Source organism: Lethenteron reissneri, chromosome 12, assembly GCF_015708825.2.
Source record: "Lethenteron reissneri isolate LAM-NWPU_2019-01 chromosome 12, ASM1570882v1, whole genome shotgun sequence".
In the NCBI taxonomy this organism is placed as follows: Eukaryota; Metazoa; Chordata; class Hyperoartia; order Petromyzontiformes; family Petromyzontidae; genus Lethenteron; species Lethenteron reissneri.
Genome location: NC_083790.1, coordinates 12,610,286 through 12,623,015, shown reverse-complemented (window position 1 = coordinate 12,623,015; position 12,730 = coordinate 12,610,286). Strand labels below are relative to the sequence as shown.

The 12,730-nt window shown below is 43.1% G+C and overlaps 1 protein-coding gene across 9 annotated transcripts in view; it reads left to right on the top strand.

Annotated features, from left to right (window-relative positions):
* LOC133341919 (ras GTPase-activating protein nGAP-like) overlaps positions 1-11,418 on the top strand; it is a 625,061-nt gene extending 613,643 nt beyond the window's left edge. For 8 of the 9 annotated variants that reach the window (XM_061550750.1, XM_061550752.1, XM_061550755.1 and 5 more), the window contains 3 exons: positions 1,148-1,229; positions 1,404-1,503; positions 2,680-11,418. In XM_061550750.1, coding sequence (XP_061406734.1) covers positions 1,148-1,229; positions 1,404-1,503; positions 2,680-2,771 — 274 coding nt within the window. In that variant the 3' untranslated portion in view covers positions 2,772-11,418. The remainder of the gene's footprint in view (positions 1-1,147; positions 1,230-1,403; positions 1,504-2,679) is intronic. The other variant, XM_061550751.1, reaches the window with a different exon arrangement.
* Positions 11,419-12,730: the final 1,312 nt, after the last annotated feature.

The window sequence follows — 12,730 nt, the reverse complement described above, 5'->3', positions numbered from 1 at the left end:
TACTACACATCAAAACTCATTTAAAGCACTTGGCCAATCACCTTATTGTAGGACCATCCAAAAACAAAGTTTAGAGAATCGATTTATTAGATAACTTGTGGACAGTTATCAATGTTCATGTATTCCTCTACATTTGAAAGTTAAATATTATGCATTAGAGTTTTTTTGTCTCCTTGACATTGTGTGACATTCATTTTCATTCTCTGAAATACGCATTCAGTTATCTTTTTTCCAACAAAAACATCAAGTTGTGAACCGTCACTGGGTTTTACGTGCCAAATTTTGCTTGTCAAGCGAAGATGATGTCTCTGATGAATTTTCACGATTGCGTTCGTGTCATGGGAACGTAACAAAGTTCCTCGTGAACAATTGGCCCAGATGATGCACGACTCTCTTATCGTGTTTGTTTACGTACTCACGAGTGAATTCAGAATTTCCCGAGAGGGTAATTAATGTTATACGAGTGAGCAATTTTGAAATAATTTCATTCCGCGTCTATAATTGTAAAGTTGAAGGCGCAAGGGGATTAATTAATTAATTAATTTCGTACGACATTTTTCTATGCTAATGCTACTCATCTTGCAGTATGTACCACAAGCTCTCACTGGCAAGTGTGTGAACACATATACACCCAGGCACATACGCAGGCACATACGCAGGGATACCCACATTCGAACACCCACATTCGAACACCCACATTCATACACGTTGTTTGCATCCAGTACATCTATAAAACACTTGTGTGCACACCTATACATGTATACTTATGCACACTGGTTTACCTTTACGGGCTCACCCCCATGCAAATACAAAGATACCCCTGTATAGACTGTTGGGGCAAGTGCTGTTACCGGGAACCTATGAAGGTTGGAATGGTACACTAGGTGGTGTACCATTCCCAAAAGCACATTTGTCTCCCCAGTAGCGATGCTTCCACACTGCAGCCAGTACTCATTTGAGGCTCGACCAACGACCGGTTCAGATAATTGTCACCAGCATTGGCCCTGAGTGGGAATCAAACTTGTGTCGCCGAGTTGGTAGCGCGGTGCGCTAATCGCTGCACCACCACTCCCATTCGTCCTCATGCACACCACATGCACGCGCGCACTTTAATGTGGGCTCTTTGCGTGGTGGTGTGCTAACCTAGGCTGATGGTGGTAGAAGACCGGCTGAAGCGAGACTGTGCCGATGTGCAAGCAGACTTGGAAAACAAGCAGCGGTGTATGGAGGTACTGTACGCCCCACCCCAGGGAGCATTTTTTTGGTGGCAGCACCACATGGGAACGCTTGCACAGTACGGACGTCGCCATTCCTGTCTACGCCTGAGGCAGCCCGCTCGGAGCGAGGTTGCTGTGTGGGCTTTCAAACAGAGCCTGCATTATTGCTTGTCGTATCCTCCACAGTTTTGGCTGCACACACAGTGGCAACGCAAGTGCTGTTCGCAAGTTCCTCGTAAACCACCGATGATGGCCATGGTTCCAGTTATTCCTGTTATCAATAAAAGTATGTTTAATACCAAGTTATTTTATAATTTCATCCTTTTCACAGAGATTATGAACCGTTCCACGTATTACACATTTCACTTTTATTGCAGTTGCATGGTGGATTTGCCAATGGCTGTGTTTTTCAGTTGCCCGCTGGGAATGTACCATTGGCCCATAGTGGGTGTGTTGTGAAGCTAATATCATTAGACTGCTGGAGGCATGCATTGCTAAATCGCAGTGCATCGGGAGAGCACGGGCTGCCATGAGACACACAAAGCCCTTTGGTAATATAAAAGTGAGGCAGTCTTAAGTCAAAATTTGAGGGAGTCCAAGGATCATAGAGCCAGACTAAACATGCAACATTTCTTGAGGGCCGTGTCAGAAGTTCTGAGCTATACACATGATTATTGGGTTTGAGCATTCATGCTGTAGGCATAGAGACTCTGAATTTAATTCATTTTGGTCTGTTTAGCATTCAAATTGAATACACCCTGGCTGAGTGGACCAGCTTAGCTGGATCGTTGTGTATATGTCCGTGTAGTGGTGAATGCGATACATTGCAGCCCTAGTTTAGGGTCTTTAACCCAGGCGCAACCTCAAGATTCATTGGCATCTGAATTTATTCTGGGCTTCCTTTAGGTTGACTTGGCATAAATTAAGTAACATGCTCTAGTATATCCACTAAGTACAGGAAATTGTCAGTTTTAATCGGTGCTGCCTAGCAGCATGGAACCCTGTAATCTATATAGTAGGGGTAGTCTTTTTTTCTGTGAATGTATATGTGCGTGTTGTGTGCGCATGGTTCACATAATTAGCACTGTTTTCCATCACCGGGAATCAAACTTATGCATCCGGGTTTCATAGCGCAGTGCACTAACCACTATTACTGGCCCTGTGCCCTCCCTTGAGTCGTCTTAGCCTTAAATGAGTACCTGGTGTAATGTGTAAACATGAGCAGTGGGGAGACAAAGGCGGTTTGTCGTGGTGCTGGCCCACGCCGCTGCCTCGTAAACTGTGCCGACATTCATAGGTGGTTCGGTTACAGCACTTGCCGCAGCGACCCGTGTGTATTGTATGTTGAACTTGTTTCGCGCCGTACGCATGCACATATTACACCTAGCCTCACACAGGTGCCGTGGTGGCGACGTCGCGGAGTTGCAAATGGCGGTTGTTGTTGTCGTGTGTCGCGTGGCAGGACAAGCAAATCATTTCGATAAACATGGCCAACCGGCGGCTGGTGGACGCCGTGACCCAGCTGAAGGAGCGCTGCCACATGCAGAGCCGTAACGGCCTGTCCCCCGCCGCAGCCAACCCACCGCGCCTCTCCATCACGGAGACGGGAGAGTTCCGCAACAGCAGCTGCTAGCGCAACCCTCGGCACGCGCACGCGCGCACCACGGGACACAAGAGTCAAAGAAAACCTTGTGCTCGGCAAAGATTGGAAAAGTTTGTGTGTTTTTGCAGTGTTCTCTTTCTTGTTGTTGATGTTTTCTTCTTCTTCCTAAAATTATAAACATTCCAATTGGACTTCCTCCTTTTTGAAAATGCGTCCATTATCATTGCAAAGTTAACAGCACGAGAGAGAGGAGGGAGAGGGAGCAGAGGAATGAGTGGGCTGGAACCATCTCATGTGGACACTCGGGCTACAGGAAGTCGACTGACAGTGCCGCCCTCTTGGCGACACCTCGCACCTTCACTCCAGAAGAAGGAGGAAGCCTCCGATGCCGCCGATGGTGCAAAACGAGGTGACGGGCTCAGACACAGAGCACCGACGAGGGTTCACGCACCAACCACTCAGGAACACAAGTATGAGGGATCAGCAATAACCAGTGCTGGCTTCGAATATTTGAATTCCTAAATGCAAATATAACCAAGCATCTCAATTTGTGTAAATGTTGCAAAGTTCAGAAAGTCAACTGCTGAATACTGTATGTGAATTCGATTTTTTTTGAATGTTCATCCATAGATTTCAAACGTGTTAAAACCGGTAGGATGCATGCGATTCTAATCTCCTAAGTTACGGAAAATGTGCGACGGAGTTAAATACAAACATTCAAATGTTATTGTGACGGGAATCTGGCGTGGCTTCATTGACAGCTATTTGTACGTGTGCTACGCTGGTGGTGGCGTACGCGTGGGCTTGGGGTATTATGTGAAACGTGAACCAAGGCCTCTCCAGAACGTGCGTGCACTGAAGCTCACCGCCAGCTACCAACACTGTCGTGTTGTGTTTAAACGTTATACAAGCAATTGTATTATTTCATGTGTTGCGTCAGTGTAGCTCGTCAAATAGCCACACTAAAACAGAATGATTACAGAATGAGATGAAACTTAAACTTACATGACAACTATTATGTAACTACTAAATAGTAATAACGTATTCTATTTCTGACAGTGAACACAAATTATTGGACTGGAATCAAGTGCAGTGTCCGATAAGTTAAACAGACCAGTTGTTAACTAACACATGCCGAGAGTTGCTATTAAAATTTTGATGGAGGGACATTCCTGTGTGGCACAGCAGTCTGTGTCGGCAGAGCCAATGTTTAAATACAAGGTTCATCACTTGCCAGAATTTGCCATCCATGGGCATATGGGTGACACTACTAAACTTTTGGTTTGAGTGCCTGCTTTATTAGGGTATTTAATAAACAGGGTGATATCTAGCACGACTTAGCACAGCTAGTAATAGGCATAAGCACAAATGCTTTGGACACACGTGCGTGAGATCTGGATGTCTTCGTTGCTTCTAGAAAAACAGACCAAACAGATTAGGCTATTGCCTTCTGGCGCCAAGGGACCGGCTCCAGACGTGACTGTGGCATTGATGTCATGGAAATTCCTCCACAAAAAAACCTGAATGATTGAACAAATAAATTGGTAGATTAAACAAGACTGGGCTGTGTGTCCCTGTAGGTCTTAGAGCTTCGATTGACAATGACATGAGACAATAAAAGGGTTTTTTAATTCCACGTAGAAACAAGAGTCAGCATTCAAGACCAGTACAGACAATCTCATAAATCAGTGCGACCTCCATTCAATTTTGAAATGTATGTTAATGTAACTACACTGTTTAATGTAAATTGTCTATTTTACCTTTTTTAGCTTCTTTAATCAATTAAGCCTACCATCTTTAAGAACACAAAGTAGACTTTATTCAGACACATCTATTAACAATTTGCACTCAATTTTATCTCGTGTCCCTATTGATTTGTGTCTGTTCTATGGTCGAGGCCTAAGCACAGGTGGTCATCTTTGGCCTTTGTCATGGGGCTCTGCTTGGTGTTGATTTCATCAGCAACGAAGGCACAGGAACGGTGATGAACCGCAACCCGCGAACGCGTCTTGTCCTTCCCCCACACCTCCGATTAGCACGGTTGGCTACGCATTGTGCGGAACAAGTTCAACACACACACGACGCGCGTTGCTTACTGCCCATTGCTGCCATAGGTATGCATTTGAGACTATGCCAAACTTATTTTGCTGAAAATTGAGTTTTAAGTTTACATTCTAATGGTGTTTCCCTTTGGGGTCGAGATTGTTCACCAGACGTTGTGCCGCCCATCGCTCAATCTAAAGTCGAGTTGCAATCAGTAAGAACTTAGCCACATGAGACCACAACTTCCCTCGCGTCCCTCATCCCGCTGCTCAACTCTCCTGTCTCGACATTTGGCATTGCCCTCAGTCATGTGCGCTGGGTCAACAACGCTAAAGAGGTCACTGCAGCTAGGGCCGATGATGTTACCGCTGTTGCTCCTGCTCCTGCAACGTAGGCCCCGCGGCCTCATTAATAATTAATCAAATGCTCGTGTGCAGTCCCAAGTGTTGCATTTACCCATGCAGAAAAAACATTAAACATAGCCTTTTTGGCTATCATCTCTATTCTTCATTAAATAGCCCAAATTGATAATCATCTCAGGAAAACATACATATGACTTGCTGCATTATACATTTTTTATTTTATATGTTGCTTCAATTCAAAGTGGCATTATTTCAAAATTACCATCATGCATGTATTGTTCCTTTTTCAAAATTACCCGTGTGCTTCTACTATCACAATGGAGCCACCTACTGGTAGTTTATTGCATTGCGACCACGGATATCGTAGTAGCAATGCATTTAAAATTAAGGCATGAGTGCGCATGCCTCTATCTTTAGATAGAGTACGGGGCGATGTGCACGGGGCGATGTCTGCGTCGCCCATTTACCGTATCGGTGCGGCAAGGCCAGCCACCTTCCGTCAACGCTGCCTCGTGCCGCAAAGTCTATCCCCCACGGGTCTGGTTTTCTGGGGCCCTTTGTAATGCCATTTCAAAAAATGACGCCCACCTCCTGTTGAGTCCATCGGTGTTTTTCAGGACGAAATCTATATTACATTGAATATCTGTACAGCGTGTATTTTAAGCTGTCAACTGAACAACACCACACATAAGAAAAATTGGTACAGCCATTGATCTGTTGTGTTTCTTCCAAAACATGACTTTTTACAGGGTTTTGGTTTGAATCGTAAAGTACAAGTAGGCTGTTGTATCATAGAGTTGGTTGGGCCCGAGTGGTGGAGTAGAGCTTATGGTAGTCATGCTTGCAATATCGTTGTTTTACTTTTACCTTAAACTGTTCACACGGGTTGTCCGTGAAGTGGCCTACTGTGTTGATTCGATGCCCTAGGCTACCACGTGCTCCCCAAAGTCAGCTCTGACTTCGTCTTTGTTCACACTGTGCCTTATTCAGCATTGCTAAATCATTTCTTATGTATACTCACATGGCCTACGCATATATTTTTTACACTTTGATTTACTGAATAATTTACAGAACGGACAAGTGCATGTTCCATGCAGTGGAAATGCAGTCAATCTCTTGACCATGACTGTCGTATTTATGTGAATTGTATACAGTGTAATATAAAGCAGTGTATTTTAAGCATCGTCTTCTAGATATGAAGACACTTGTAGGCTTAATGAAACGATGGACATTTCCGCTTTCCCACCGTTTTCAACTAATCTATGAAGATGCATGGTCTATGATTGGAAACATCAAGTACATTTGACCAGCCGCTGGTTAATAATTGGTCATATTTGTTGGCAATGTAATGCAACAGAGTAAATAAATGTACAGTTCATTTAAAGTATGCCAATAACCAAAATTAGATGTGAAATGCTAATGGCTATTATAGCAGTTCACTGAAGCAACAACTTTTACACGTTGCATCAACATTTATTTCCTTTTAATCAGAAATAGCACATATACAAGTATTTACGGAGTGTGTAGTATACCCCAGGTGGAAAGTTTTCATGAATTGGTAATATGAGAACCATTGACGCTGAAATATTTGTTGATAAAACCCCTTTAGCTGAGCGATGATGGAGACAAGAATATGATTTGTGGTTTATGAACAAACCAACAGAGGGCAGCTCAACTTGGGTCATTCTATACGGAACATTGGAGAGAGAGAAAATGGTCAGTGCTGTTAGAGTTATGGTAAACAATACATTATTTGAACAAGCCCTCACCTTACGCTCTGGATCGGCCTTCAAACGTAAAGTTGATGCATGCGGAGTGCAAGGCCGGCTGTCTTGGTCCTGTGAAGGACCGTGTCGTGAACACGTTTGGCCCTTCGTGATTGTCAGAGCAGCAAGAGGCCATTTCGGCCGTCTTGCCGCAGGGAGGACCACGTGTGGGGTTGTCATCGTCTCCCCAGGGTAAACAATAGGAAATGAGCAATACACAGTAAACACCTACATAATCTAAAACAAACTAAAATAGAGAATGTATAAGTTACGGAATATCATCCAAGAAGTAGTGTTTACACAATTATTTGCGAAGAACGATGGGACGTCGGCGAATAACAAAAACAAGGCTTCGCATTCTCTCTGCATAATTGTGAATCTTTATCAAATAATTCTCCAAGCTGCATTATCACAGCTTGCTCCGTGATGAGTGAACAGGAAGTGACGCGAATCACAACCCTCATCCTTCAATCCGCATTTTATCAGAGAAGGGATCGTTAAAGGGAATGATGACTAACGGGTGAAAGGACGTCGCTTTTCCTTCTGATAAAGAGGCTTGCAGATTCCACTGCATTATGTTCAGCAAGATTACTCAAACGATGGCGGTTTTCTTGTACGTGCAACCGTGCTGATGTAAATGGTTTTCGTGTGGGAGGGACAGCGATTGCCTAAAATCGCAAATCTCAAAAATAAGCTTAATTTCTCTGTGTGCCTGTGTTTGTCGGGTCAGGTCAGTGTACCACTCCTTGAGAAGAGAATGCTCGTCGGACGCGTAATCCAACAACGTCCTGCTAAAGGTTGTGCAACGCGAATGCATGGTTATTAAGAGTGCGCTGGCTCGTAAAAGGAAGCAACACTGCAGGAAAAAGTCGGTGGGAGTAAAGTACAATGACAACCTTGACGTTAAATCACGCACAGCACTGCGACATTTTAAACCCGTGAATGCATTTAGCAGCCAAACGTAGTGACCCGCAGCATGCCGCCCGCTGTGGCCGTAACAAAATGCTTCTTCAGTTATGCATCCGTGCAAATCGTGGAAGTTGTTTACCGTTCTTCCATCGCTTCCACGTCGTATTTGCTTGCTCGACAATACGTGGCAAGGAAAGAGGCATGTTGGCTCAGAGCTGAGAGCACGCGTGAACGTGCACGGAGGCCTTCAAGTTATCACTGTTTGGAAACTACTGATAGGAATTGCAAAAAAAAATCCCCGATGACTAATATTTAGAGCGTCAGCATTAAAAGTTATCTGGTTTAATTTCTTGAAATTGTTCTATTACACTGTAAAGATTTGTTTTTTTGATATGTATAATTATGAACAATTTGCCAGTGAATGCATTCAACTTAAAAAAAAAACTTTCCATTTCTTGAACCATTAAAATACCGCACCAGAATAAACTTACAAAACTTGGCAAATATCAACTTTCGTTTTAATGATCTGAATATATGCAGAGGAAAGCTGATGATTTTCAGTTCTTATGAAACAATATTTTCTTTATACGCATTTAAAATGTACATGTATTTTTCAAAATGTTCTAGTGCTTTGACGAAAGAGGTCCCCCTGTACTTTAAGCAATGCTTCAGTAGCATTGTAATCACTGGGCCTGAATGCCCAACTGAGGTTGATTTGGCTGGCAACGCTCCATAGAGCCCTGCACCCATAAAGTGACGTTAGCCCACCCGTGCCATCTGCTTGCAGTCACTAAAAGCATCTCCCGATGGTGCTTGCAAAAGAGAAACCTTCGTTTTAGAGTTTGGACAGTTAATTGTCAACACTTGAGATAAATTCCCGCAGCTGCTTAATATCGGTGGTGGAAAATAGGGTTCGGTTTCATCACACGCATTGTCTGCCAAATGAGATTCAAGTAGCTAAACCATTGTAACTTAATCGATTGTACTTGAGTGCGGAACAGGCAAAGCAAAACTTGGCTCCTCTCAATGTGCCATCCCAGGCACAACCACACGCCATCTGCGGCGCCCCCAACCCACGTGTCACACTGGACATCGTCACACATGAACCAGGATTGTGAATTGGTGTTTCTTGGTAGGCTGGACTGGAAGATAAGCACTTATAACTTTCAGAAACAGCTGCACCGTTATGTAACCCGTAGTTGGTGTCCTTTTTTGCAAATGGATCAGTTATCCCTTTTATATAATAATGTTGGCAAAATGTATGAGTTTTTATAAACAGTAGTGTGGTTTTTCAGAACAGCATATTTATTAATGGTATCAATATATTGGAACTAAAAGACGCATAGCAGTGGTTTTTCATTTTCTGAGAGCTTACACAAGTTACATTTATGAACACACCTATATACCAATCTGATACATTTAATGAGGTTTATTGAAATTTATAGCACAGTATAATGGTAAATTATAAGCCGTTTTTTTGTAAAAGTTTGAACTGGAGATAAATGTGCAGAGTCCTAGTACTTTTGTAATCTAACGGATTAAGTCCGCTAGTTTAATCTTTGCGGTTTTTACATTTGTTATTGGCTTTAAACAGAATGTTACGTACACTTAGAGTAGCTTTCAACGAGTTAAACGGCGAGCAGCAAACGTGCACGATGGCCTCATTTGAACTCTCTCCGGATAAAGAAACGTGGTAGCTGATACTTAATATCCGAATGTCATTCCCATGTGCAAGTCCATATTGAAAGCAACAGTGGTGGATTAACCGTGTGCAGAGTAAAAAAATATAATCTAGAAATGTATATATATTACATTTCTGCAAAAAGAAACCACCTTTATCATCAAAGGGTGCTCTTTGAAATTGCAAATACAATTATTAAATTAATTTGGCATACGTCAGAATTCACTCTTCTTCGGCTTCAAGGAGAGAGCCAATGGTCTAAAGGTGTAATTACATAGACGTGTCAGTGATTCCGTTTAGACTGCCACGCGTGTATGTTCGGGGCTTTCTGCATCTAACCACTTGAGATGTATACGTACCGACACCTGCATACGCACAGCATGATGGGACACAGGGTAGGTGCTGGATTCTATGCTCACTGTGTGTAGAATGTTTCTAAAACGCTTGACCAGGTAAACTAAATACATTATTAAAAATAAGAAGATAAGAAACCCTCTGCATAAAGAATACATACTGCATATGCGATTACGAAGAAATGAATACAACCTTAAAACCGAAAGTCAGCATGTATGCAGAAGGAATTGAATTACTTGCATACTGGACCTCGCATTTAATGATAGTCATATGATTTCCTGGTGGTTATTCAATAACGCCTAACATTTTACCATAATAGATGCTCTAAAAAAAGTGTAAAGCTATAAGACCTGTTAACTTTACAGCTGTACATGTATAGTACAACGTTGATTGACCTGCTTACATATTTTATTCGAACCGCTTGAAATATAGAGGCCCCTAGCATATATAGCAGATATGCAATTTCAAACGTACTGACACATACCTTAAAGCCACCGCTCATAAACCGGTTACCTAAACATTGCGTGAACCATGACTGCAGCAGCAATAAACTGCAATAACATCACTCGTCGAAATCCAGACTGGGATTTTGTGTAATGTCAAATCACATTGGCAACATTCCATTTCGTAGACAACACTGAATAACTCCATAGGCGATTTTAAAATAATTGTCACGCTCGGCTCCACTACACAAAGGGAGTTAAACTTAATCAACGTTGCATTACACTGACAGCATTTTCACATAGTCGGCATAACTGTGCTCGCTAATATACCTAAGGAAAAGACGAGGATATGTATAAGATTACATGCAAACTCTTGAGATGAGAGCAATGTGGCCCATGAACTTGGTTGTGGGGGGTGGGGAAACATTGTTTGTGAATGTACGTTTGCCTGTGTTAACGTGGCAATAGAATATATCCAGACAAAGTGAAGCCTTATTTGATGACTACGATATGTACAGCATTGGATCACAGTGTGCGTGCGAAGATGGGTCATTTCTATAACAACCCTTGTACAGCCCTTCTTTAACCTCCTGAAGTAGGTTACATTGTACAGAACACTTGTTTAAAATGTTGCTATCTTTTACTTCTGACGTTGATTTTAACGGCAATAATAGTATTTAACTCTTATGCTGCAGATCAGCACTGGCACAATGTACAGTACCAGAATTTATATTTCTGCTGATGGCTGAGTATGGTAGCATAAGCACACGTTGACATGCACTGTATATAGCCCCATGATGGAACCTTTGGAACTTGTATGAGCTTGTCAGACGCCACAGAGTACTGCAGGCTTCTGAAATGCATTATCTGGGACTTCCATTGAGAGCTGGCGAAGCAGCATCTCGGTATAGAGAAGGAACGTGCTTTAGATGATTTACCTTGCACATATGCAAGCGGGTATGTATTAATTTCCCACTTTATCGAGGTATGAGAACTTGTACAGATGTGGTATACACCGAATAAAAGTACATTTAACTTTATCACACTGTTGCCCGTGTCGGTGTGATGGCATTCGTGTGCATGGCGCGCGGTCGAGGTGGATGAACCACAACAGTTGAGAGAGGTGATCCAAGGGTTTGTCGGCTGATGACTTCGCTTCGGTGCCGCTGGTCAAAGGTCCCGATTGCCCCGAGAGCACGTGCTTCATTGTTGTGCTCCGCCGTGCAAAGAACGGTTCAGTCCAGTGAGTGTTCTTCACTCATTTTCAGAGGGGGGTGGGGGGGGTGGAACTTTCACCGATAAGACATCATCATTCTGTGAGGGCCGCCACACATTTGAAACCATTGGGGGTTTGACAGCAACACGATGGTGATGTTAGGAGGTGTGTTCACCATTTGGGTGTTAGGGGCCACACTAAAGACCACCAGGAGCCGCCAGTGACCCACGGGCCTTGCAATGAGGAACTCTGGTTTAGCCTCAGCATGTTCATCACAGTATTATCATTCATGGTCATAATTGGATTCAACAATCGGGTTTGTGTTTAATTTTTTTTACCAACGTGTTTATATTGTTTATCATTTCCGCTTTGTACTTTTTCCTCCCCTTACTCCCCTAAATGTAACGACGTATAATGTGTAGTGTTCATGAATCGTTCATAATTGATCCTCACGTGTGCAGCTGAATGCAGATTTCTGTGCAGATTTCAATCTTGACGCGAGTTGACGTTCCCCAGGAAACATTTTTTTTCGAATAGAAAGAAACAGCTCGCGAACCGGGTGACGAGACGTCAGCGTGTTGGATGACATTTCGCACACATTTACTCGATTTTCACACAAAAATGCACGAGCTCAGTTGTAGAAAGGCTCGATCATTATTTTATCAAATGATTTACATACAGGTCCACTAGCCTGCTATACATACACATAGCTTATAAATACCATAGAGAACCAACACACGGGCACATGAATAGGGAATCCAACCGCGTGATCAAGTTGGATTTTGAAACTTTTCTACCATTCACCAACGACGGCCATCAATCTCATTCTAGAAGAGGCACGTCGAATGCCATGTATGCCTGGCTTGTTGTAGACTATGAAACAAGGCGTTTCATTAGAGTGGGGGGGGAGGGGGGCACATGTGCTGTCGATGAGGATTTCGGGCAAATAAAACGCGACGAGCGCTGGCAAAGATGTGTCGTGGATTAGGGGCCGTTCATAAATGACGTCACGCGATTTTGGACGATTTTTGACCCCCCCCCTCAAATATGACGTCACAAAGCTCTGCCCCCCCCCAACCATATTTCCATTTTGTAAATAAAGCATGCTTCAAATCGCTTTAAACTATTGTCATTGT